This window comes from Apostichopus japonicus, chromosome 23 (genome assembly GCF_037975245.1).
Source record: "Apostichopus japonicus isolate 1M-3 chromosome 23, ASM3797524v1, whole genome shotgun sequence".
NCBI classification, from domain to species: domain Eukaryota; kingdom Metazoa; phylum Echinodermata; class Holothuroidea; order Aspidochirotida; family Stichopodidae; genus Apostichopus; species Apostichopus japonicus.
Window position 1 is genome coordinate 3,142,150 of NC_092583.1, and position 25,256 is coordinate 3,167,405.

At 39.3% G+C, this 25,256-nt stretch overlaps 2 protein-coding genes across 10 annotated transcripts in view; one reads left to right on the forward strand and one right to left on the reverse strand.

Annotated features, from left to right (window-relative positions):
* Positions 1-10,164, forward strand: part of LOC139964834 (electroneutral sodium bicarbonate exchanger 1-like) — a 119,693-nt gene extending 109,529 nt beyond the window's left edge. For all 9 annotated transcript variants that reach the window (XM_071966848.1, XM_071966847.1, XM_071966850.1 and 6 more), the window contains 7 exons: positions 951-1,129; positions 4,060-4,132; positions 4,533-4,601; positions 5,557-5,730; positions 6,519-6,668; positions 7,192-7,397; positions 8,816-10,164. In XM_071966848.1, the coding sequence (XP_071822949.1) occupies positions 951-1,129; positions 4,060-4,132; positions 4,533-4,601; positions 5,557-5,730; positions 6,519-6,668; positions 7,192-7,397; positions 8,816-8,975 (1,011 nt within the window). In that variant the 3' untranslated portion in view covers positions 8,976-10,164. The remainder of the gene's footprint in view (positions 1-950; positions 1,130-4,059; positions 4,133-4,532; positions 4,602-5,556; positions 5,731-6,518; positions 6,669-7,191; positions 7,398-8,815) is intronic.
* An 8,031-nt stretch (positions 10,165-18,195) lies between these two features.
* On the reverse strand, positions 18,196-22,997 carry LOC139964836 (mammalian ependymin-related protein 1-like). The gene is made up of 4 exons (XM_071966853.1): positions 22,839-22,997; positions 21,500-21,765; positions 20,094-20,302; positions 18,196-19,625 (listed from the first exon to the last, which is right to left on the reverse strand). The coding sequence occupies exons 2-4, from the start codon at positions 21,754-21,756 to the stop codon at positions 19,282-19,284; spliced, it is 810 nt and encodes a 269-aa protein (XP_071822954.1). The 5' UTR covers positions 21,757-21,765; positions 22,839-22,997; the 3' UTR covers positions 18,196-19,281.
* Between the last annotated feature and the right edge of the window lie 2,259 nt (positions 22,998-25,256).

A 25,256-nucleotide genomic window follows, 5' to 3' on the forward strand; every position in this document is an offset into this window, starting at 1 on the left:
ATTGGTAACTTGTCACACCTACACACCAAAGTGTGCACAATTCAATCAATCTCTCCTGGGGCACCACAGTGCACCACAACCACGTGTCCCCCGGGGGACTTTCCATAGGGTGCAGCCACAAACTGGCGCACGCAACTATATTTACAAGTTACCTCTTAAGTCCCCATTAATACACCCGGGTGAAGAGTGGCAATGGAGATAAAGTGCCTTGCCCAAGGACACAATGCAATGATCTGGCCAGGGCTCGAACCTGTAATCCTTATATCACAAGTCCACTGCCTTAACGACTTGACCACAATGCCCCCACAATGGTTATTGGGAAAGTTGATGTATTTGAAAGCCTGTCATTGTTGCCAGTGGAAAAGTTTTTTTTCTGAAAGGGTATTGCTCCGAAGAACAAATATCATTGCTCGTTTGAATCGCACTATTCCCTCGCATGGAATTGAACCATATAGTAGACAAGACAGGCAGCCATATGTTCAACCTTTTTTTTCCTAGCAAAGGAGAGGGAAGGTGGAGGGGAGGTGGGGGGGGGAGAAATACATGCCAGGAGAAAATAAAAAACATCAAGGTATTAACCATGAGCTGGAAGAGTTGGTTGCAGTCTCTGTGACCTATTTATGTTGCTAAGGTTACTTGTGAGAACCTGGCAGTATCTTGCAATAAGCCAGGGTTTGCACACAACATTCATTGGATACAAACCGTAGCAAGCAGCAGGGAATGGCTTTTTCAATATAAATTATAAAGAAAAGTAAAAACCGACTTGGATATTATAGACAATAAACTATTGGGATTCATACAAGTGACCTATCTAATGGTTTTATTTTGAAAAAAAAATTGTTCACACATTTATACAAGTTTAGACATCATTGAGCTATATTTGTGGAAAAGAAAAATTCTCTTTTTCTTTGATTATTTTCTTCCTTTGTTTTGTCGTTCTTTGCCTGCAGAAAGGTGTTGGTTACCATCTTGACCTATTGATAGTCTGTGTAATGTTGGGTATGTGCTCCGTCTTTGGTCTGCCATGGTTCGTTGCCGCCACCGTCCTATCAATCAATCACGTCAATTCCTTGAGAGTAGAATCAGAATGCAAAGCCCCTGGAGAGACACCGAAAGTGATCGGTTGCAGGTGAGTCAGATGGCGATCATGGTTTGGCTCTTACTGTTTTACCGACTCGGAAATGGTTGTGCTGCGCGTCCAAGGCATTGAAGCAGGCATGAGCTTTTTCCGCGAATTCGCAGAATATCTGTGATATCTTTTCTACCTCGGGGACAAAAACTATTATCCTAACATACTGTAGCATAGGCAAACTGGAGCCTACACCGCAATTTTTACAAAGTGATTTTTTTTTTTACCAGGCTCATCCCTGCTGAAGTGCAATAGGTACCAGTTTCATCCGAGGCTCCATATGGGCTTTCCGACCCCACTCACCCCCCTCCCTCCACCCCCGATCACCGAGCCAGTATCAATTTATCTCTCAGTCTGCCCCTACTAACTAAAAATGTGGGAAATATATATTCCAAATAATATAAAAGCTTGGTCGATTCCTATCTTGATAGGTGCTTCTTGTCCCATCACTGAGATTACAAAAGTTCCACTTTTTATTTTGATGATGCACAAGCTGTGATGTCCTAACATGGATGACACATCAACTGTCTTTTCTCTTTGGGCTTGGGTGGGGAGGGGGGGTTGGGGTGGGGTTGCTGCAATTAGGGTCACTGTACAGTTGAGGTCACTATTATATTTCAGTGAAGCCACTGGATTATACCTTACTAGTGTAATATAATGGTGGTTAAAGAGATCAATAAATTTCAATTGTTCATATTCACTGAAAAATTTGAGTTATGAGGGGCTGAGAGTTTGAACGATGTCTATTTCCATTTGTGACACTTGTCGAAGGAAATTATCACGATGTAAACTGCATCCAGAAAGTCAAAGAAAAACGAAGAGTGTACTTCTAATGTACAGCTTAATAAATTCTCCGAACATTCAGAGGAAAATTGCGCCATTTGCACAACCAATCAATAGGACAAGAACATACTTTTAGAAGTTTTGTAGAGAAACAGGATTTCTGTCATGGATGTCCAAAGATGGCAAAGTGATTGCAGTAGTAATGCATGACCTAGGAGGAGTAGTTTTGAAGAGAATAATAATTGGTGACAACTCAGTCAGTGCCTTCATTCTTGGAAAAGATGTAAACTTATCCCACAGTAGTCCATTTAAAGCAATCACTGAACTTTGGGAGTCAGAAATTTGTGTGGGAAACCATGATTTTGACACTTTAGCTGAGGCTTATCGTGAAGAAGGAATGGAAGGAACTGTAGTTCTGACTGTGGCTGAGGTGGAAACTCTTCACACAGGGGACCAGTTAGAGGGGAAACTAACAGTACGCCATAAGAAATGCCATCTGATAATTTCAAAGGAGGATGAACAGCAGTCCAACCGAGCCATCAGTAAATGCTGTGCTGTTTGTAAATGTTATTCATCAGCAAAGAGGACAAAAAGAGGAAATCCAAAAACAACATTCTCTTGTCAAAACCAGAACTTATTGACAAAGTCAGTCACCTACAGACAGAGATGCAGCTATAAAAGAAAAGACAAGAAAAGCACCATTAGTGATCTGGTTGCAAAGGAAAGTGTGACCATTGCAGATGATGATTGTGAAGAGCTCCTTAAAGTTGTCAAATGCAATGAAAAGGAATTGGAGTCTATTCTACCAGCTAACAGTCCTTGTGCTCTACTTTGGGAGCAGCCAAAAAAAAGGCATTGCAAAGCGAATCCTCCAAAGGTATGAGATGGCATCCAGCTATAATCAAGTGGGCAATTGCATTGCATTTAAAATCATCCTCTGCTTATGACATCCTTAGAGATTCTGGATGTCTTATTCTTCCTCATCCAAGTACTCTACATATGAAGACACACATTTTACACCTCCATCATCTGGACTTAATGTTGGTTTGCTACAGAGGTTTTTCGACAGTTTCAAGCTGAGCTCTCTTGAGCATCATCAAAAGCTTGTAAACTTTGATTTTTGATGAAATGAAAGTTAAGGCAGGACTTCTTTTTTTCCAAAACAAATGGCAAGTTGGTGGGATTTATTGATGTTGGAAATGTCAGTAAAGACATGGATCGTTTTGAAGCCAGATGAACTGAATTGAAATCTGAAATCCCAAATGTGGCCTCACATGTGCTTCTCTTCATGGTTAGAGGCTTGACTTGAGGCATTAAGTTTCCAGTGGCTTTTTTTTTCACTAACAGTGCACAAGGCCATCAGCTGTATGAGATGGCCAAGAATTGTGTTAAAGCCCTCAAGCTGTTAGGATGTACAGTTCTCTGTTTGACTTCAGATGGTGCAAGCTGCAACAGAAAGCTGTATGAGATTTTGTCAGGAAGCTCCTCTTCACCACTTACTCCTCATTACAAGACGAAAAATGTCTATGAAGAGAACCAGAATACATATATTTTAATTCAGACGCTTCGCATTTATTGAAGACGCTTCGGAACAACTTTGAAAATTCTTATTGGAACCGGAAGACTAGAACTCTTGTGGTACTCTGTAGTATGCATTACCTTAAATCTCAGACTGAGCCATATTTCGACTTGTTAACCAGAAGTCACTAACAGCTTGTTTTGGCCAAAACTTTACGGATTTTTCGCTTAAGATTGCTCCATTATTTTAGTGGTGTTTTTTTTGTCTTAAATCAGATACGTGATGTTTAATTTCAAGTTTACAAGGGAATGTTCTTATGAAAGAAGTTGATCGCTGTATAAGTATTAAAGTAACTTTTCTGTTGTTATTCTAATTAACACATTCTAGCATTTTTGTCAAATATTTTGTTTTATACAAATGTAGCGAAACTGCTGAGATCTGGAGTCACACTCTTGTAATCTTAGCAACGGAATGCAACCAGTTACAGAAAGGTCATCAGACGCTGATTAGGCCAAGCGAAATGCCGATTTCGTTGTTTGGTATCTTTCATGTACTGGGTTTTGTCACTTTTTCCTTTCATTTTGGGTGAGACATCTCATCTCTAAGACCTTTTTCTTTTCCGTGATAGGGAGCAGAGAGTCACCGGGGTCTTGGTCTTTGTCTTCATTGGGCTGGCTGTGCTCATGACATCCATATTAAACGTAAGTAACAATCTGCATATGCCAAGAGACATAATTTCCATTTATTGATTGCCAGTAAAACCCAAAACCTGGTCTGGCTGTACTCATGACATCCATATTAAATGTAAGTAACAAATCTGCATATGCCAAGAGAAATAATTCCATTGGCTGATTGCTAGTAAAAATCCAAAACCTGGCGACAATTAACAGGGTTTGATGTTTTTTATACCATTAGTATCACTTTGGGGGGGAGGGGGGAAATGTCAAAGTTTACAATTCTCTCCTGAGTAGAGTTTGTTACTTTTCCATATTTCTGTCTCATGTAGTTTTATTGATGTATTTTAGGCCAGCTTGGAATGTATTGATTGGTTTAACTACTTTTTTCAATAAAGATATTTTCTATTTATTTTTCTCTTTGTAGAAAATTGCCATGCCGGTGTTGTATGGTGTGTTCCTGTTCATGGGTATATCCTCTCTCAAGGGTGTGCAGGTAATACCTACCATTGCACCTCTTGGTGTCCTTCTTATTGCAAATATAATTAATTCCCTTTAATTTGATAACATCATCTTTATTATGATTCATTCATAAGCAAGATTTCCCCGTTTAAGTCTTTCCATCTCTCGGAGAACAACATCGGAAGAGAAAAAAAAAAAAAAAAAGATTTAAAAATCCCCTTATGTTGTTAGTTTGATACCATAGTATTATAGAATATGTTTTTAATAACCCTTGTCCCTAGTCATTTAAGTTTAAATGTAAATCTAAAGCAGAAGGTTTTACCAAAGTTCAGCCTAATTTGCATACAAGATTCGGGATGAATGCTGTACTAGTCGTGGAATTATTTGGGCCAGATCGTCATTGAATTTGCACGTGTTTGGTGTAGAGGAAGCGTTATTGCCACTGTTGTTGTACTTGATCAAGCAGGAAAGTTGATGTTAGCCCTGATTATCGGTGATTATCAGTGATTAGAGTGATTAAAGTCCATGCAAACTGGGACTTGCCCTGCTGTTAATCGATTATGTTTGTGGGGATCAGAGGTGGCTGGTAGTGCAAACTTTGTGGTGGCCGTAATGTATTGTCAGAGACTTTGTACATCGATTGATGAAAACGTTTTCCGTCATTTTTCCATTTGAAAGTTTTTTTTGGCAAAACTGTGGCCATGTTTACACTGATAAATCAACGATTTAAACTTTTGATCGACTGTTCACCTTAATAGGCGAGAGTAGGTTCGAGTGAACTGGATAGGGAAGGGTGCACCTAAATATTTCATTATTTTTGTCTACTTTGAAATTATCTGAGACCTTACAGATGTTGAAAGTCTTGATGAACCTTTCACCTAAAGCTTTCAACTAAACTTCTGATGATGTTTGAAATCTTTGTGAAACGTCAAATCGTAAAATCTTATCGTCTGACCCGTCCCTTTCTCTCATTTTTGTTTCCACGACAGTTTGTGAATCGCATCAAGTTGTTTTTCATGCCTCCCAAGCACCAGCCGGACTACACTTACCTGAGAAATGTCGGCATCCAACGAGTCCACCTCTTCACTTTCATCCAGCTCATGTGTCTCGTCATCCTCTGGATCATCAAGACAACGATTGCCGCCCTCATCTTCCCAATCATGGTAAGTCCACATTCACTCAGCCACGAGTCATCATCTAGAAACCAACACTCTCAGGCTTAAACATGTCTAAGACGATGAATGAAGCCCACCGAGAAAAGGCGCACCTAATAATAATATATGTAAAAGTGAGAGGGCCTGACATTTCGATCCTAGCAGGATCTTCTTCAGAGGCTAAATGACAAGTTACAGTAACAGAATGGAGCAAATATATACACAGAATACAGACAGGTTAATGAGCAGGGTTAACACAAAAGAGATAGATATAAGAGGATTAGTAGACAAGGGATGGAGAGAAGAAAGAAACCAACAGGGAGAAGAGGTTTTTTTCTCCACATTTTTCTGTCTTTGTCCTTCTCTAGTTTTACTCCCTACCCTCTTCCCTTAATCCTCTATTTTGTCCCTCTACAGGTTGTATATCCTACCTCTCCTCTTCCCCCTGTTGGTTTCTTTCTTCTCTCCATTAGAAACTGGATTTTGTTCTCAAGTTTGTGACTTCAAGCATGAAGCATAAAAAACAACAAAAACATTGTGACACTGAAAACATTTTGCAAAATTTTGTTCTTGGATCATAGACTAAAGAAAAATATACACCATTTGTGATCATTAGATGGCCTTACAATATCATCTCCTCCTCACTATGCCCACCCCCCGCCCCCCCAATTCTCCCCTTCTGAATTCTTCCTTGGCACCCCATGCTCTTCTCAGCATCATCGGTCCACCCCCATCCCCCCCTCCTACAAACATAACTGAATGCAACTTTATCTCCACTCTTGCCTCTCCTTCACCAGGTGGTGGGTATGGTATTCGTTCGTAAGCTGATGGATTTTATCTTCACTCAAGAGGAGCTGTCCAACCTGGATGATATCATGCCAGAAGTGATCAAGAGAGATCGGCACGAACGGGAGAAGAAGAAGGAGGAAGAGGCTGCTGCTGAAAAGGTCAGTGCCTGGAAGTTATTGCTATTAATCAATATATCAATCAATTGATCCCTACAGAGTAATGCTGTATTGGTCAGTGCCTGGAAATTATTGCTATTAATCAATATATCAATCGATCGATCGATCCCTTCAGAGTATCTGTAATAATGATTACACTGTTGTTTAAGTATTGTGACATTGCAGTTTACACATATTGCCGTATTGGTTTCGTAAGAATTTATCGGTGAATATCAATGAATATTATCAACCAGAAGCAATTCAGTGAATTGTTTCAAGTATGTAGAACCAGTCTCTTTCTTTTACCGTGCAGGAATACGAAGATCTCTTCTTGTTTTTCTGTTACAAGTCTTCAGATGTTTTTATATTGCTGTTTCATCATCAGTTGGGTTTAAGTGTAGCACTGGGAGGTTAAAGCTACAGAGATGACATTTATTGTGTTTTAAGTTTGGTTGATTTGCGTGGATTGATTTGATTGGGTATTGACTTCCTTTTCTCTCTTCGTGATTTAATATTAATTCCTCAGGAGAGAATGAACCAGTGCACGGTTCCGGGTCGAGTTCAGGTACCCCTGTCAGGGGGTAACGTCCTTAGCATTCCAGTGGAGAAGGTCAAGTTTGAACCGGACTCGCGGACGATAAACATCTCGGACGAGATGTCAAAGTGCGGCGTCTGGAAGTTCATAGCTGAGAACTCAGAGACACATACGATGCCGAAGCATCACCATAAAGAGTAAGTCAACCTCCCAAATCATCCTTCCACTGTGTCAGGAGGGACCCATCTCTTACCGCTGATTAGGTCTGATTAGAAGAAGGGCTGGGGGGGGGGGGGAAGTAGTCAGGGGATCACAGCCCAGGGTAATATGTAGTAAAGAATAATCTTCCATGAATTTATGAAGACTATAAGGAAGGGAGGGGGGGTCAGTGGCATGATTGCTGTTCACAGGGCCGATCCTGCTCTGTTACTACCCTCCCATCACTCCCTCCCCCCCCCACCCCCTGCTGGCCTGTGACTGTAGTTCATTGCAAGGAACTCACAGCCACATGCTTTGCCAGAGAATCACCATAACACCACCCCACAAGTACTATACTATAAGTCTTCAAACCGCAACACAAGCACACCACATTACTCGACACCACCCCACAGGCACACCATATCACTCCACACCACAGGCACACCATAGCACTCTACACAACACCACAGGTACACCATATCTCTCCACACCACAGGCACACCATAGCACCCCACCCAACACCACAGGCATATCATATCATAAACACTACAGGCACACCATAGCACTCCACACCACAGGCACACTATAGCACCCCACCCAACACCAGGGGCATATCATATCACTCCACACTACAGGCACACCATAGCACTCCACACCACAGGCACACCATAGCACCCCACCCAAAACCACGGGCATATCATATCACTCCACACCACAGGCACACCATAGCACTCTACACAACACCACAGGTACACCATATCTCTCCACACCACAGGCACACCATAGCACCCCACCCAACACCACGGGCATATCATATCATAAACACTACAGGCACACCATATCTCTCCACACCACAGGCACACCATAGCACCCAACACCACGGGCATATCATATCACTCCACACTACAGGCACACCATATCTCTCAACACCACAGGCACACCATAGCACCCCACCCAATACCACGGGCATATCATGTCACTCCACACTACAGGCACACCATATCTCTCCACACCACAGGCACACTATAGCACCCCACCCAACACCACGGGCACATCATATCACTCCACACCACAGGCACACCATTGCACCCCACCCAACACCACAGGCACACCGTATCCCTCCACACCACAGGCACACCATATCACTACAGAGACACCACATGCTAGTATTCACAGACCCTCGAGTGCACGTTAACATGAAATGAAGTTTAGTTGCTTGCAATATTTTTTCTTGTCATTTTTTCTTTGACACAATAATACCTTATTTCCATTCCCATGCCTTTTTATCCTGTTTGATTCGTGAACAATCTGTCCCCCGCCCCCCAACGCCCCTCTCCTCTGGTTACTTTACCCTTCCTTCCCTTCTACATGCAAGATCGTCAGATTTCTCACCCTTCATCTTTACTCCTCAATGCAGCTCCCAGGCCGTTCCAACATTGGAGACGATACCATCTAGTCCGAGGGAATCTACCATTTTCGAGGTAGGGGAGCAGTCGTCCCAAGAGGACGTGTCGGACTTTCGCATCGAAGTGCCGACGATATCCGTGCAAGAGGACCAGGGGGAGACACCTGTATGATGATAAGGGGGTTCATACCCCTCCTACTAGAGTCACTATAGATGATGGGTACGCCGTTTACGGCTAATATACCCAAATTATTGAGGTGTGTGTGATGTTGATAAATACACATTATTATATAACTATAGCCATTGTTTATAAGGACAATGTGATGTGAGAAGACACGAACGTCTAGCTGATTTTAGCGTGACTATTTTTTTCTTTTTCTTTCATTGTTTTGGAGAAATAGGGTCAAAGCCATGCAGGCGATACAAAGTTTACAGGTTCAACTTTGATTTGCTTTTAACGTTGACATTTCTTAGAAAGGAATTTGTCATCGTCCAAAAAAAATTTATGAAATGAATTTGAGATCATCGAGAAGAAAACAGAAAAAACAATAGTGTGATTTTTATTTTTTTTTCAAAATGTTTTTTTTTTTCATTTTTAACTTCAGCATATCAGGGAAGAATCTATCAAAATTGATTTGCAGAATATAACTTAAAACCTTAATATTAATGTAACTCGAAAATAGAGGTATACCTAATGTCATTATTAAACATATCTGATAGATATGCTTGTGATGGTTATCTCTCCCACAAAGTAGCTCAGCTTAATAAAAATGCTGTTCACTTTTCACTTTGAAAATATCAAAAGGTAAAAAAACTCGGGAAAAGTTAAAAGCTTGCATTGGCACAGTGACTTCATAGATTGGGTAAAGGGGGAGGGGGAGGGGGAGGGGGATGTAAAGTCACATTCCAGTGGAGAGACCTTTACCTGTAATATCCAATAGGAACGAAGAAAGACTTCTTTTGGGAGAGGGGGAGGAGGGGGGTAGAATTATTCGGAGAGTAATATCTCACAAGCATATCTATCATATTCTTCAAAATGACAGCTGGGCTTGATTTTCCGTCAGGAAATTTATTAATACGAGATCTGTAAATATGATACGAAGTTTAAGAATGAGATATAGTAAGTTAAGTAGTTATTTGCAATAAGGTCTGTTTAATACTTTAAAACCAGAACGGCCAGAAGCCAAAGGCCGTCGTCGAAGTCTGCAAAGAGAGTTTGAACGATGAAGTGAAGAGCTGTGCTGTCATGAAAAAGAATTAATTTATGCAATTGTACATGGAAGTGAATATGTCCCCGGTGGTAGAATTTATACAAAAATTTCAATGTTATTGCAGTTTCCAAACAGAATGTTTGTTATTCCTTGGAATAAATAAGCATTTAGGTTTTTCAATGTTTTTCGATAGCAAACCCATATTGAAAGGTCTCCCAATGTTCTCATGTTGGCCAAACCCTGCCTCCCCCCCCCACACCACCATTAATTAATACCCTGTGCGATAATGTTAATGTTCTGAAATTTGAAATGGTTGTTGGTTTCGCGGCAGACGTTTCAATCACAGTTCCGTAATTCCTCTTTTCTCATTGGTCGGTTCTCTTTTCTCATTGGTCGGTTCTCTTTGAAGAACCAAACTGTAAGCCTGGATTGTTTAGGAATCTTTTCCAAATTTGGTCTCATTTTGTTGTTTTGGGGTTGTTTTTTTTTCACCCCCCTTCTTTTTGCATTCTTTGCTCATCGAATTGTTTTCAGTTGTTTTTTTCCTTATCAAAGATGTTAAATTTTCGAGGCTTACATGGATTGGACATTGATGTTACGTCTCTCGTTTGGCAGACTAGACACATCTTAGTTATAAACCTGTGTACACTTTATATGAGTGAGTTGCTGTGTTAGGCTTGTTTCTGAAGCTCTCCTATGGTATTCTAGTCTTTATCACACACAATCAAGCAAACACAAATATAAATAGCTTATAAGAGAGGATCATGATGCTACAAGTAAATTAAGCGAAACAGATTGGGAAAAACAACGATTATTAATGGAATTTTTTAATTATTGGGCTGCTGGTCGTACATTGTTGACCTATTTATCGAACCTTATCATCATCTACAGGGCACAGAATCAGTTATTTTTCAGTCAGTTTAACATGGTTACAAGGTACTATGTTTTTTGCTATGAATTTCTTAAAATTTGTCCAAATATTCACAAAAGTAAAATATTCCACACCAAATTCGCTTACACTGGCAGTAGTACTTCACACTGTCAAGAAGAGTTCATGTTTTATTTATCACAAAAGATGGATATCGATGTCCATGGCTCTGGTTAAGAGTTATTTGACAATAGAGGTGCATGAATAACTGAATATTCATGACTATGACAATGTAAGAACAATGGTCTATTGTGTTTATCTCACCATTTTGTTTACTTGTCCGAGAGAGAAAGAGACTCTTTGTTTTGTCCTTTTGGGTTTTTTTTATTCTCTTCGTTTCTCTTTTTTTTGTCATATTCATATAGTTTTTAAGCTTTAGCGAAGAATTATTTTATGGTGTACATGAAAGTTATATTGAGTAATGTTTACAGATGTCTAATATTTTGTTTATTATTTTGAGAAAAACAAAGATTTATTAAACATTTTTGTCTGTTTTATCGCAGAGATAAGGTTCAAGCTTTGACTAACTTAAATAGTGACTTTTAACATCAATAATGTAAACTAGAGTTTTTGCTTCTACTAGAAACATGTTTGCTACTACTTTAATCTCACTTCTATGAAGATGTTGGTCCCATAACATTTAGTTTGAATTGAAAATGAGACTAAAAGGTCATCATCTTGCATCATTCTATAGTCTTGCAGACTCCATAATGTTTCTAAATCTTCTCTCAAGAATTTGATGCTTTCAATTTATTACCCTGAAAGCAAGAAGGGCAGAGGAAAGGGAGGGGTGAAGGGGGAACAGGGGGAGGGGTGTGAGGACTTCCAAGCAGATTGTCAGATTAGTATGGGAGGGAGCTCCTCCCTCCTGTGGAGCTAAGTTTCTGCTGATGGTAGACCAAGTCACAATTTTGTAGGAATGTAGTGTATTTGAACGATTCTCTTCTGTCCATATAAGATTTTCATTTGATTACAAGACGGGTCCATAGTAGATCTTTGTGTCGCACGTCGTTCCCCTGTATTTAAACAAATGTGCAATTTACATGATGTTGATATGATTCTAGTAATGCATCACCTGTCTACACCCTACAATCACACTCTTATCTATCATGTAGGATGGTCTACAGTAACTTCGCTATACTAAGGGCATTCAGATTCTTTTATGAAGACAACGGTATTAACGACTATCTCAACAGTTTTTTCTCTGTGGTGTAGTTCCATTCTTTGACTACGTGATTTCAATCGGATGGTTTGATCAGATTCCGCCCGAAAATCAAAAGAAATCATACCTTCCCTAACTTTGCGCATGTATTGAAGTTTACCGGAAAGTGCAGGTAAATGGGTGTGAAGTAGTACATGAAAGTGTGTCAAAATACAATATTGGTGTTTCCTCATGGCTTTAGTTTACAATTGTGATTACTAAAGTGGTTACAGTTTGACTCAAGGGGAGCATTGTAGCTAAGGTGTGTACAAGTGCATGTATGTATGTTTACCACCGTGCACAAAGTTAAGGCCGTTAGAAGTTACCGTACTCCACCATACTTACAGTCAAAAACTGTTTGAAAACATAAAAAAAACTGTTTCTCAAAACAAGAAATGGAAGACTGCAAGATGTAAGCACAAATCATGCGACTAAATATCTTCTATTCGTTATTGTAACAGAAATGAAAAAACCAGCACTGGTTTACACAACTTTTAAAAAGAAATGGAAAATTTTGGATGAAAAATGTAAGAAAGAGTTTATTTCCACGGGTTCAGTCGCACTGACTTATTAGCATTCCTGTCAAAGTTGCTGTTGAAGAGAAGTAAAAAAATGTAACATGTTCTGTTTTTTTTTAATTTATGTCTTTTCTCTTTATTCCTCAAACAAACTGACATTTGTGCCCTGTGATAATAAAACAATATTATGAGACACAGGGAAGTGTTAGGAAATTTGAGATTAAAATTATAAAGATGCTTTTATTTAATTCAACTAATTATTTACTAAGAAATTTGAAGTGTTAACACCTGGTCCATTCCTCTTAACCTGTATATATTCCAGCTATTGAGTTTAATTTCTACCCTTGAGAGAGAGTCAAATTTAAAGAATTCTTATCGTTTATAAAAAAAAAAAAAAGTTACACAGGGTTTTGAGGGTCCACATACCAAATCAAAGAACGATGTCGAAAAAATAAGGTCACACGGAACTCTTGTTTCACAGGAAATGACGAAATGTGAAAAAACAGGAATGAAATATTAATGGCTAGAATCAAGGGCGGCGGAAGCACTTTTAATCTTGGGGGGCACCGACATCAAAGGGCACTTTGCAGAAATTCGATTGGACTGATGCAGCCTTATATTTAGTACCATTTATAGCTCTGTATATCTTATTTGCGTATACACATCACTCCATCAACGCCTCCCCCCCCCCTTCAAGGAAATTATGCATACTAGCACTGCAATGTCCAATGTGCAAATTGGAAACAAGGAACAAGTTTTCTTTTGAGACAAAATGAGGTGAAATCATGCTAGTTGCTAATGTAGGAATCTTCCGAATTAAAGTTTATTTCTTGTTAATATCTTAACAAATTTTTTCCAGTCGAAATAGCTTTGAGTATGACCCACAAAAATACATTAAAAGTCAGGGGCGTAGCCAGGATTTGCAAAGTCGTATGCATGACTATCTGAGCGGAGCGCCACCATCAGTTGGCGCGGAGCGTACAAGAAAATTTTTGGTTTTACAAACCCCTCAGATGGCCGGAAATGCCCTTCCCGAGTGTTCATTCTGGTTCCCTGGCCTCTTGCTAACTTGAGACACCTCAATGTTTATGTAGAAAAAGGGCACATTTTTAACCTGAGGAAAAGTGGGGGGGGGGGGGCACGTGCCCCCTGTGCCCCCCCCCCGGTTCCGCCGCCCTTGGCTAGAATTTATGTTAATAAATAATGAGCATTATTGGTTTGAGGAATACATGTAATGTCAAGCATTTCTAGCGATTTCAAGCAATAAGATTTCTGTTGTATTTGATTCCTTCAAAATGTTGGAACTCTTTTGTTTCGGACTATGATGAAGACACCACTCAAAAAATGTTATTGAACTCTAAAGGTATGAACTCTTTTTTGTTAGGATACATTAATGTTACAGAGGTGTGGGAGAGGGTGCGGGAGGGGTGGGGATGGAGGGGGTGGGGGAGGGGAATGAAATTTAATAACACCAAAGACCATGAATGTTTTCATTGTAATCCATTGTTTCAATTAATAACCCTATAATGAAAAAAAAAATTGTTTTAAGCACACGAAAACAAAAATGTTTTTTTCATTTTTGAAACGCTCAGCTGATGATGCCCTGGCAAAAACCGTGTTTAGGGTTTTATATAGACAGTTTCCCCATGGTCTTGGGAGATGGGGTAACAGGGGTGTAACAGGGGTGAGAGGAAACATTGTGTTACCATTTAGATCCCTCTCCCTGGTATCTGTGTAACTCTCTATATCAAGTTGGTTTAACACAGTTTGAACATGGTCTTACCAAATTGGAAGAAAGAATCGTGTCAGGTCGAATCTGAAAGATTTTTGAAAGTAAATGTTTGGAAACAAGATCTCATTGAAAAGACATAAATTGTTACATTATAGTTTAAGAAAGCTCAGGACAAGAAGATATATACAAGGTGTTTCCAGGAGACTATAAAGTAATGATAAAGGCTCAAGGAAAGGTTGTGTTTTCAATGAATATTCATTGCACAGTGTTTCATGTCGAATAAAATCATCGTTGATGATGATTGGATGGGTACATCGTCTACATATCTCATCAACAGTTCAGGAAAATATCAAAAAGACTGTTATGGATATTTATTTACATATTCATATATTTATGTTTGAATATTCATCGTTGATGTATAAGTTGACCAACAGCCAGTATAGGGATAATTTTCCAGTGCTAATACCAATCCATACTGTACTCTCACGTAATGCTCCAAAGCACACGTACTGACAGTATGAACAGTTCATGAAAACATTTATATGTGATAGAAATCGGACTTTAGTAACGTTGGTATTTGTCAGTACAAGTGCTTTGAAGGTTGACTTGAAAGTGCAGTATTTAAGAAAGTGTCCCAACTGGGTAAAGTTTTTTTTGGGGGGGGGGGGGGTGTACGTGTCTTGCTTCCTTATCATCGTACTAGTTCAGTACTTTTTAGACTTCAGAATATTTGGTTTCATACCGAGCTCTATATCGGTTTTTCCTTCTTCATTTTTGAATATATCTTCTTCACACTCTTCTGTTTAATTATTCTCAATTGAAAGTTTGCGGAACAAACTTCTTGAAGTGGCAAAGAGAATGAAGAGTGGAGTGGAAGGGGTGGGGGGGGGGGGGAGCAGGTTAGGGCACAAAAAGGATTCTAGTTTACACAAATTATAATTTTGTAGTGAAGATGACACAAAAGATGATCCATTTAAATTTAAGGTCAGTAAAGTGACTGAATCTTGTTTCGTTTTAACACCACTCAGTTCGGAGGCATTGCTAATAATTCCTTTATTTTGTGTCTGTTCTGGTTATTTGCAATAAATCCCTAGTATTTTTTCCTCCAGTCTATCATATAGAGATAGTTGAATTTAATGTAAAAGCTTATATTTTTGTAGAAAACACACAAAAATGAAGACATCGGACGTGTCTAAAGATCGTCAATCCATTCAAGAATACATTTAAGTAGTTCGACTTGCGACTGAATAAAACCAAAGATTTGATGTTAAGAGAAACGGAATCACCCCTTCCCCGACCACGCCGTACCCCATAGCCCTCTGTTCTCCCTAACGCTTTGAACTATCATTTGTCAGCTGTGCAAACAACATAGCAAGTACAATAAGCTAGTCTCCTATTACCTGTTTCGTTTCGTGAATTTCACTTTCCAATTCCAGTGTCTTCTCGACAAATAATGACGTAATAAAAGTCTGGAGAATCTGAGGAAAGCAAAGCTTGTACAAAGCTGATCCAACAAAAGAAAAGAGAGAAAGGGGGGAGGGCGAGGGGGGCGCGGAGAGAAAGTAAATCACATGAACAGGGTACTCTTAAATGAAGATAGGAGTTAATAGCACTTCCCTATCTCTCCACCCTCTGTTTTTTCTTTACTTATGTACCTCGTTATTTCTTATATACCTCGTTTTTTCTTTGTGGCAGTTGAACGTAAAATAGACTTGTTTTTTTGGTTCATTGGATGTCTCTTTTCCCCCTTTCTCTCGATCTCTTCTCTGTTGCTGTTTATATACCTCTCTCTCTGCCTTCCCCCATATCTCTCGCACTGTCCCATAAGTTTTTTTTCCAGTAAGTTGCTCGTCCTCAAATTTCCTGTTTCTAAATTCTCATTTGTAATGAAAAGTAACTTCTGTTTTTCCTTGCTTCCTGTTCGATAATAACGATGGGAGTTCCATACGGGATGGTCAATTTACATTTACAAAAACATTACATTTATGTTTCCGTCTTACCCGAATACTTATACTTTAACAGCAGACAGGTACAGATCATCGACCATCTTACAACTATTACATTCGACCCCTCTCTGTAATCTAAATTTTACTACATATGAATAGGGAATGGTTTGTATTTTGGTGTTTAAGTCTACGAACAAGCGCATAGGTCGACGCATAGGTCGACGCATAAGCGCAATGGACATTGTGTGGGATTGTTGCAGTGATGGGAGGTGACAAATCCAATAATTTTTTTTTGGGGGGGGGGGGTGGGGGTTAGGGGAGAAGATTGTCATAGCCGTCCGTAGGAAATAAATCCAGATTGGGGCAAGCAAATTTTACAATTGAATTGCCCCCCCCCCCAATGTATTGGAGTTCCTACAAGCCACTGGATGGTAAAGGCTAAGTCTTTTATGTTATCAGTTGGTCCAGGTGAATTTGGGAGGATTGGGTGGGGGGGGGGGGTAGGGGCTGCTTTGTTCATAAGTCTTTTATGTTATCAGTTGGTCCAGGTGAATTTGGGAGGATTGGGGGGGTAGGGGCTGCTTTGTTCATAATGTTCAGACTATTTGCGGTGAAGGTAACTAATGTTGAGTCATGAATGTTAGTTATGATGCCATCCTAAGAGAGTGACATTCAACTGTCCGCTCTCTCTCTCTCTGGGATGTTTTTGTTTTTCGATTACAACAAAAATTATTGTTGTCAACATGCCCGGGATGTTTAAAGAATGTTTTATTTTTGAAAATAATTTCCAATATGTGGTTACAATTGAATGGAGATTAAATACAAACAAACAGTGTAATAAAACACGCACTTATTTTGTTTTTACCTTCATTTACAGTTTTCTCCCTTCCTTTCAACTGTTTCAGCTTCAAGAATTGAACAACATTGAATGCACACTCTACAATAAGCAATATCAAATAAGGACGTATTCTGTTGTTCCCCGAGAGAAATTGAAGGAAGATATAATATGATGCCATGGCGTTAGATTTTGTAAGGCCAACAAACATTTCAACATGTTATGTTGATTTCCCTACTCAACCCTCCAAACCCTACACCCTACAAAGGGCAAACGTGTTAGTGACGCCGTTGATACAGTCATGGCTATTCGGGTGTACATTATTAAAAGTTACTCCCTTGCCTGTTGGACTCAAGCACTCTAACACTCAGCACGGTACTTTGTTTTGTGGCAACTAGTCCCTTTATTAGTCTACTTATCATATTGGTGTTGAAGGGCAGGACTGTGGGAGGGGGGTGGGGGGAGGTGATTGTCATGGTCATCCGTAGGAAAAAATCCAGATTGGGGCAAGCAAACTTTTTCAGGTTTTACAATAACACAACAAACTAACCTTAACCGTCAAATTGAACCGGTTAACCACATTTTTAACTTTTTTTGTGTGTGTGTGTGTGGGGGGGGGGGGGAGTCGACTAATTTTTGTTACTAGTAGTTAATAGCTTCGCCCTATCTGTTAAGCTGGAATGTTGACCCTTTCATGGTACCTTCAATATTCCGTACCATGACGGTGCTGGTATCTAGCAACGGGCGTTCAACTTTTTCTTCACTTGTAAACAAAACTATTTTATTACCCATGTAAACATATTTCCTACACTACTGTTTGAAGGCCCAATTTTTACGTGTCCTTAAATTTCCTAGAGTTTTCCTCCAAGTTTCAAACAAGCAAATCCAACTTGATAAGCATATCTAAAAGATGATATTTTGGAGAAGAGTCGGGCGGATTTGAATCGTCTCTATATGGAAATATAACACATACCTGCAAGCTGGTAAAAGATCCGCAAGATAAAACACAAACACTGAAACATTGATTTTTGGTAATTTGATTTATTGGCTCATATTTGTTGTGATTTTTTTTTTAGGCTGTCGACAAAATTTAGAACTTTTGTAACATATAACGCGCTTACTTTACCTTAAGAGTATGCAGAATTAGCTATCAATATTATGCGTATGTTGCGTTGCCCATAGCATGATGTGCATGCGTAATTGTTAATTTTAATTCATTCATCTTCACATTTCATTTCAAAGACAATAAGAGGCTAACGGGCAAACTGATTCCTTGCTTAGTGGAATATTTAAGTGTTGAATGTCATTACCCAATATCATAATATTTATGCCCACATGTACCAGCTATTAACCAACCACTTTATTACAAGTTTGGCTACAATCCGACTTAAGGTTTTAGAGTTATTGCAATGTTCAAAAACTATGAGATCAAATGGTCCAAAATATATTGGGCCCCACAAATTCGAGCCCAAAGAATGTTTCCCTTGAGGTGGAAATAAAATTTGGGCCGATCCAGCGCAAAAATGGGCCCGGGTGTTTTGAGGCCCAGATGGTTCCTATGAAATTTGGCCTAGGCTGTGTAGCAGCTATTAACCAACAACTGTATACCAAGTTTGGTTAAAATCTGATTTAAGATTTCGGAGTTATTGCAATATAGAAAAGTTTTTGCGCGCCAAAAGTTGCATCGTCAGTTACCGTGCGAACCTCTACCACCCTACCCCCTTTGCCCCTTAGCAACCTCGCCGCTACCAGTTGCTAGTACTATTGATTTCAAGAATGTATCTTTTATACTATTATTTGCATTGGTACAATTTTGCTGCCTGAGTTTTTTTTTTTTTTTTTTTTTTTTTTTGTAGCTGTTGCTCCTAAACACTGCACTACACCATTGTCTGAAGACACGAACAGAACTCAGTAGCGTTTTGGTATAGTTGTCATGTCATATTAATAATTAAAACACTTCTAAAAAAAATGTTGCGTGTATTTGCCCTTGAAGTTTTAATTTTCGTCACATGAAGAAATATAACTGCCTAGCAGAACGTTTTATAAGATAAGCAAATTAGGTTAAGACGTCGCATTCTATTATTCATGTTAAATGAATATCCATCACTTAAAACAATGACTTAAAATAGTTCCACCCCTTTTTGAAGAAACTGTTAACTGGACCAGAATCCTTATCATCGTCAATCGTTACGTTAAAGTTCTGATTAGTGATTGGAGGATCAAATTCCAGTTCCGGTTCAAATTCTGGTTCCGGTTCAAACTCTGGTTCGGGGTGAACCGTCTGGCTTTTGCAGATCTCCGGTGGGTCAAAGACGGACATGTTTGCAATGCCAGGCGTGAGGTCAAAAAACCTTGTTGTCAAGGAAACAGGGTTTTGTGGGTCATCGTCTGTGAAGATCTCGACGATTGGCCAACATCCTGCTATGGTGAAAATTCCGATCCAACTCTCAGCTGAGAAGAAAACAGAATCGACCAAGGAATTATTTAAAATGTAATCTGCATCGCTCACAAATAAGGTTAAAAACCGAAACTGGAGATGCACTGGATTATCAGACCGGATAATGAAAAAGTGTTGGCTCTAAAAAAAAAACTATATCAAAATATTCTTACTAAGTTTGTAAGAAAATAAATAAAGTATCATAAATGTGTAGGTAAATGAGCAACAGAAAACTGACTGGGCAATTATATAAAAAAAAAAAGTTCAAATGAGCAAAAAACTGTTGACTACAATCTGATTCGAACTCTGATATCACTATTATTGTTTAGTTGATGTCACTGCTTCAGGTAACACGAGCTACATGTTTGATGGGAGTAAGAGGGGGGGGGGGGGGGATTCAATAAAGGAAACCGTTATCATTATCAGTTGCGAAATCGATGACGTAGTTCTCGTATTTCCCTTTGAAATAATCAACCTTATACCTCTTCTAGCTGGGAGACGGTCTGACCACTCTCTGACCCTGAAGCCGGACCCAGGAGCACCCAATTCGTACTCATCTTCCAGAGTGGCGTCTGTCGGGATGGTGTGGTTCTGCCATGGTTGTGTTAGGTTAGTCACGGTACATGTGTTCAAATTTAGGTTGATTGTGTAGAGCGTGTTCGTCTTAAATTCCATTATGTAATTATACTGTCTGTGTAGAAAAGACAACGTTATAAGTTAAAAATACAGAGAACAGTATTACGGTGCCATTTATAACATGAATGATACAGTCTTTAGGCGGAGGGAGGGGGAGGGGTGGTGAGATTGCATGTAGACAGAAAAGTTCTGCACTGTGTAGTAAAAAGTCACAAAGTATAGAACCAAGGAGTTCACAATAGAGGAGAATGGTCAAGCTATAATGGATCAATGTTTTTCTGCTAAGATTTCTTAAGAAATCTAAAAGCGTAGGATGTTTTCTTTTGTTATATTATCTATCATCTGAGCATAGATGTATCCTAAGGGTGACATTCTGTTACCAGAACCAACCACGCATTGTCACAATGTCAGTCTGTTGAACATACATTTATAAAGTGTCACAGTTGTTTACCTTCTACAAAGTACCTTTATGCAAGTGTGACATCGTCTGCTGCCAGACTTAACGGCACAAGGTCAAATTGGTATCACATGAGCATAGCTTTCAGTGTCACAGTTGCCTGTCACATTGTGTGTGAACTTAAAATAAACATTTAAATTTCACAGTTGTCTACCTTCTACAAGTATCCTGATTCAAGTGTGACATCGTCTGTTGCCAGACCTTACCGCCAAAGGTCACATTGTGCATCACATTAGCATAGCTTTCAGTGTCACAGTTGTCTGTCACATTGTGTGTGACCTGAAATATACATTTAAATGTCACAATGGTCTACGTTCTACACATACCTTTCAGTGCGACATCGTCTGTCGCCAGACATTACCACCAAAGGTCACATTGTGCATCACATGAGCATAGCTTTCAGTGTCACAGTTGTCTGTCACATTGTGTGTAACATGAAATATATATATTTAAATGTCACAATGGTCTACCTTCAGCACATACCTTTCAGTGTGATATCGTCTGTTTCCAGACCTTAACACACAGGGTCACATAAGTGTGTCACCTCAAAGTTTGACAATTGCCTGTCACATTAAGCGGCTCCCTGTCTCGAACACTTACCAGAGAAAATCGAAATATGTGTCAATATGTAAGCCACCTAAATGTCACCTTGTCACCTACAAATACTACATTAAGTGTCACACACCGTCTGTCACTAGTACTTGCGACACGAGGTCAGATTGTCTGTCTCCTGAAAATACTTATTTTTAAGTGCAAAAATGGCGTTCGAAAGTTATGAAAATATGAAACTTTTACCTTTCGCCTGGCATGAAAGACTTTGCTTCTTTAAGTACTCGCTTTCTCAGTCCAACACCATCAAAACTGATTATGTATCTGTTATTACTCTCTGTAATATGATTCCATTCACTGGCGCGTCCTTCCCACTGGGGTATGGTTTGGCATGGCTTGGGGCCGGTGTTCACCCTCGTCAGTGTAGGGGCAGTATTTCCCTGAATGATGTAAGTCCCCAGAACCGCACCAACGGTCATGAGAAGTATAAATACCCGGATCATGTTTGCAATCTGTTAGAAATAGATCAAAATGGAAGTCTGAGCAAGATATACAACAAAGCCACTTTCGTTTGTTTATTCTCTATTTCTGTTTGTTTGACCCACCCCCCTACCCCAGATCACCCTAATATCGGCAGGGGGTAGAAATTTGTGGTGAGTTACGTGGAAGCATATGATTGAACAAACCACTTACCAACTTAAATAGACAGATTTAGAAACAGGCATACGAGCCAAGCAGATTACTAGCTGAAGCAGAGATATTCCAAGCTAAGGAATCAAAACAATGGGAGTTATTTCAGAAATGCTAATTCCGTGACTCTGTGATAGCAGTGGAAACGGTCGTATGTTAACATATAATACCTCTACACTAAAGATTAAACGAAACTTTACGTTTTCAGTAATATCAAAAGCCTGTTTGTACACTTTTCAAAATCTGATTGAAATGATGACAAAATTCTGGCGATTCACCACACAGAGGAAATGAACAACACGAATCTGCTATTTCTTTGAAACCACGACGTTGGTAAGTGGAATCAGTTTTCAAACGTATTTTTGGATATGAAGTTGTTCTCCACGTGAAGGTAGTATAGGGCTTAGCCTACCACCGAGGCAAGACTATTTAGTGTGTTTCCGAGAAGAAGAATAAGAAAAAGAATGAAAAAATATCCATATTGCATTATTAATCGACTGTTTGTACTCTGGATATAACCAATCAATGAAAATAGCTATACAGTGACGTAAGGGTAGTCAGACATTCACACGAAATTAAAGCTTTTCTATGCCTAAAACTTAACGTGATGAACGTGTCTGCGTCGAATATTTTCAGATTTACCCTATGCACACTGCCTTACACCTGTGTAGGAAAGTACATTATAGTTATTTACGTACAATATGAAAAGGGCCACGTATATCGACCAGCCTTTTAACCTGATCTAAGCCATTCATTAAAATCCATTTTGTGTTATTTGTAATAAAACAGTTCAACAAATATTCAGTTGAACGACGCCCAACAAGTTTTGTCTACGGTTATGAATATAAATTTCGTACTTGAAAAACTGGTAAAGAAATAATGATATAAAACTCACCAGAAATGTCGATGTTTGCCGAAAATGTTTGTTTGTTACTGTCTAACAGTTGGCGCTGGATTGAACCCACCTGGGAGTTTTATCTTTGTTAAGCACGGTTAGGGCAAAGAGCGTAGGGCAAGTTAAGTTTAATCCGAACGGATAAGAGCAACTGAGATTGTACGGAAGCCTTGATTTCCCATAAATGTGATTATATTATATTATATTATATATATATATATTTATATATATATTAATATAATTATAAACATATATTGCTAACGCGTTGTGTAACAATATCGAATGACAAGAGAATAGTTGTTCTTTTACAAGCCAAAAAACTGCGTGTCTATTCACAGCTGAAACGGTACACATGACAATTTAAGTTCTTTGTTTACCTTACTCAAACTCTCTTCCTTAGTTCCATTACCGTCACCCACATTTCCCCTTCCTACCCCCCCCCCCATACACACGCGCACCCTTCCTTGGCACTTCCCATTGATCCGTAAATGAAGATTCGTGCATATTCCTTTTTCGTTCATTGAATGGAGTTTTCAAGGTTCCATGAAAAAGCATGGGACAACAATTCATATCAAATGTGAGCATGTCTTTTAGAGGCTACCTTAGTGCAATAAAACGATGGAGCAAAACTCGTGATTCAATCTATTTGCATACAAAGGATAACGCCACCTTGACATCCCTTCCGATCTTACCTGGTAAAGAAGCGGTCGAACTTTCGAGAACATTGCATATATGGCCATGATTCACATACGTTCGTCTCGTGTTTACGACAATAATATATGGGCTTTTTCCGGATTTTCATAAATTCCACATGTCTCCTACATTCCCACTGGAAGAGTGTTAGGTATGGGTTATCTATTATGACGTCATTAAAACAGATCTTTTATCTGGCAGAAACAAGTTTCGCTTGTTATACGATCACCCAGTTGGGACGATTTTTCTTCTTCTATACCGTACTTTCCTTGCTTCCAAAGCACTCGTAGTGACAGTATCAACAGTATGAATATTATGTTTCTACCAGATAAAGGTTAGGAACTGTTTAAACCGTCAATACGAATGCTTTGAAGCATGATATGGTAGTACAGTTTAGAAATGTATTAGCATTTTTTTTTAATAGTATAAATAAATCGCGTTAAGCAAGAATAAGTTATACACTTTTCGATATCAGTTACAGTTTTAAGGAGGGGGGGGGGGCTTCTGCGTAGGGGGGTCTTCTGTGTAGGTGGGGGCTTCTGCGTAGGGAAAGAAAATTGACTGGACTATCTAGTTAAACATACTGACTTTGGTGTCAGTTTATAAAGCTTATGTTCGCCCTGTTGTGGATTATGCTACTCCTGTGTGACATTACTGCTGTTCAGGCCAACCGTCTGAAGTGTATCCATGGAAACGAGCGTGTCGTAACATTATAAGTGCCAACTACAACTCGTACACCAAAGCCTTGGAACTCACCGGTCTCCAGGCGCTGGCAAATAGGCGAGTTGAACTTGCTTCCAATTTGGCCATAGGATGTACTAAGTTCGATAGATATGCCGAGCTGTTCCTTGCTACCCATAACACGCACGGCATGTCCTTAAGAAACCCCACACCCTACCAGGAAATTAAGTATTGCAGGAACAGGTACGGAAATAGTGCAATACCTTTCTAGCGTATAGACTTATAAACGATTGATTTTGGTGTGTTTGTACCTGGTTAGTCGTATTATTTAGCATCTTATCAAGGTGGGGGGTGGGGGGGGGGGTGGTAGTACTACTGAATTTTCCTTGTAATTTTGTAGGTTGTCTTTATTTATTATTTATTTGTGTGTCTTTTGTTCTTCTACCTTTAGTGTTATTGAGTTACTGTTTTATTTTTTATTCCCCCCGTTACTTTTTGGCCTTTGGGCCACGATATATGCAATAAACTACTGCTACTACTACTACTACTACTACTACTACTACTACTACTACTACTACTACTACTGCTACTACTACTGCTACTACTACTACAACTACTACTACTACTACTGACCAATTGGTCAACTCAAAAATCGAAAGGAATGTCGGACCTTTTTGCTCCCTTCTACAATGTTAACAAAACATATGTAAATTGATGTAAATTCATTCATGGACCCCCTTGTTGTTCATAAGATTACATTGTTTACATTAGTCGGGGAAGATGTTTCATAACCTGATGACAACTTATACTAATTACTTGCCCCCTTGTGGGTGACAAGATATGCTTATATATATATTTTTTTCTTGGTACATACCTACAATTTGAAGAATATATCATCCACCGAAAAGTTTACCCTTGTCGGGCGGGGGGTGGGGGGTGGGGGGTGAGTGGAACACCCTAAAATAGATTCTAGTCGGGTGAATTCTTGAAATGTTTGCATATTTTATTACGTATTATTTTTTATATGTTTGGATATTTAAGAGT

What these genes read in the sequence shown, in the direction of transcription:
- LOC139964836 (XM_071966853.1), bottom strand. Translation starts at nt 21,756, where the DNA reads ATGATCCGGGTATTTATACTTCTCATGACCGTTGGTGCGGTTCTGGGG. An exon ending in TCTTTCATGCCAGGCGAAAG is followed by an intron (nt 20,303 to 21,499) that starts GTAAAAGTTTCA and finishes TTTTCTACACAG; the next exon opens with ACAGTATAATTACATAATGG. An exon ending in CCGTCTCCCAGCTAGAAGAG is followed by an intron (nt 19,626 to 20,093) that starts GTATAAGGTTGA and finishes TTTTCTTCTCAG; the next exon opens with CTGAGAGTTGGATCGGAATT.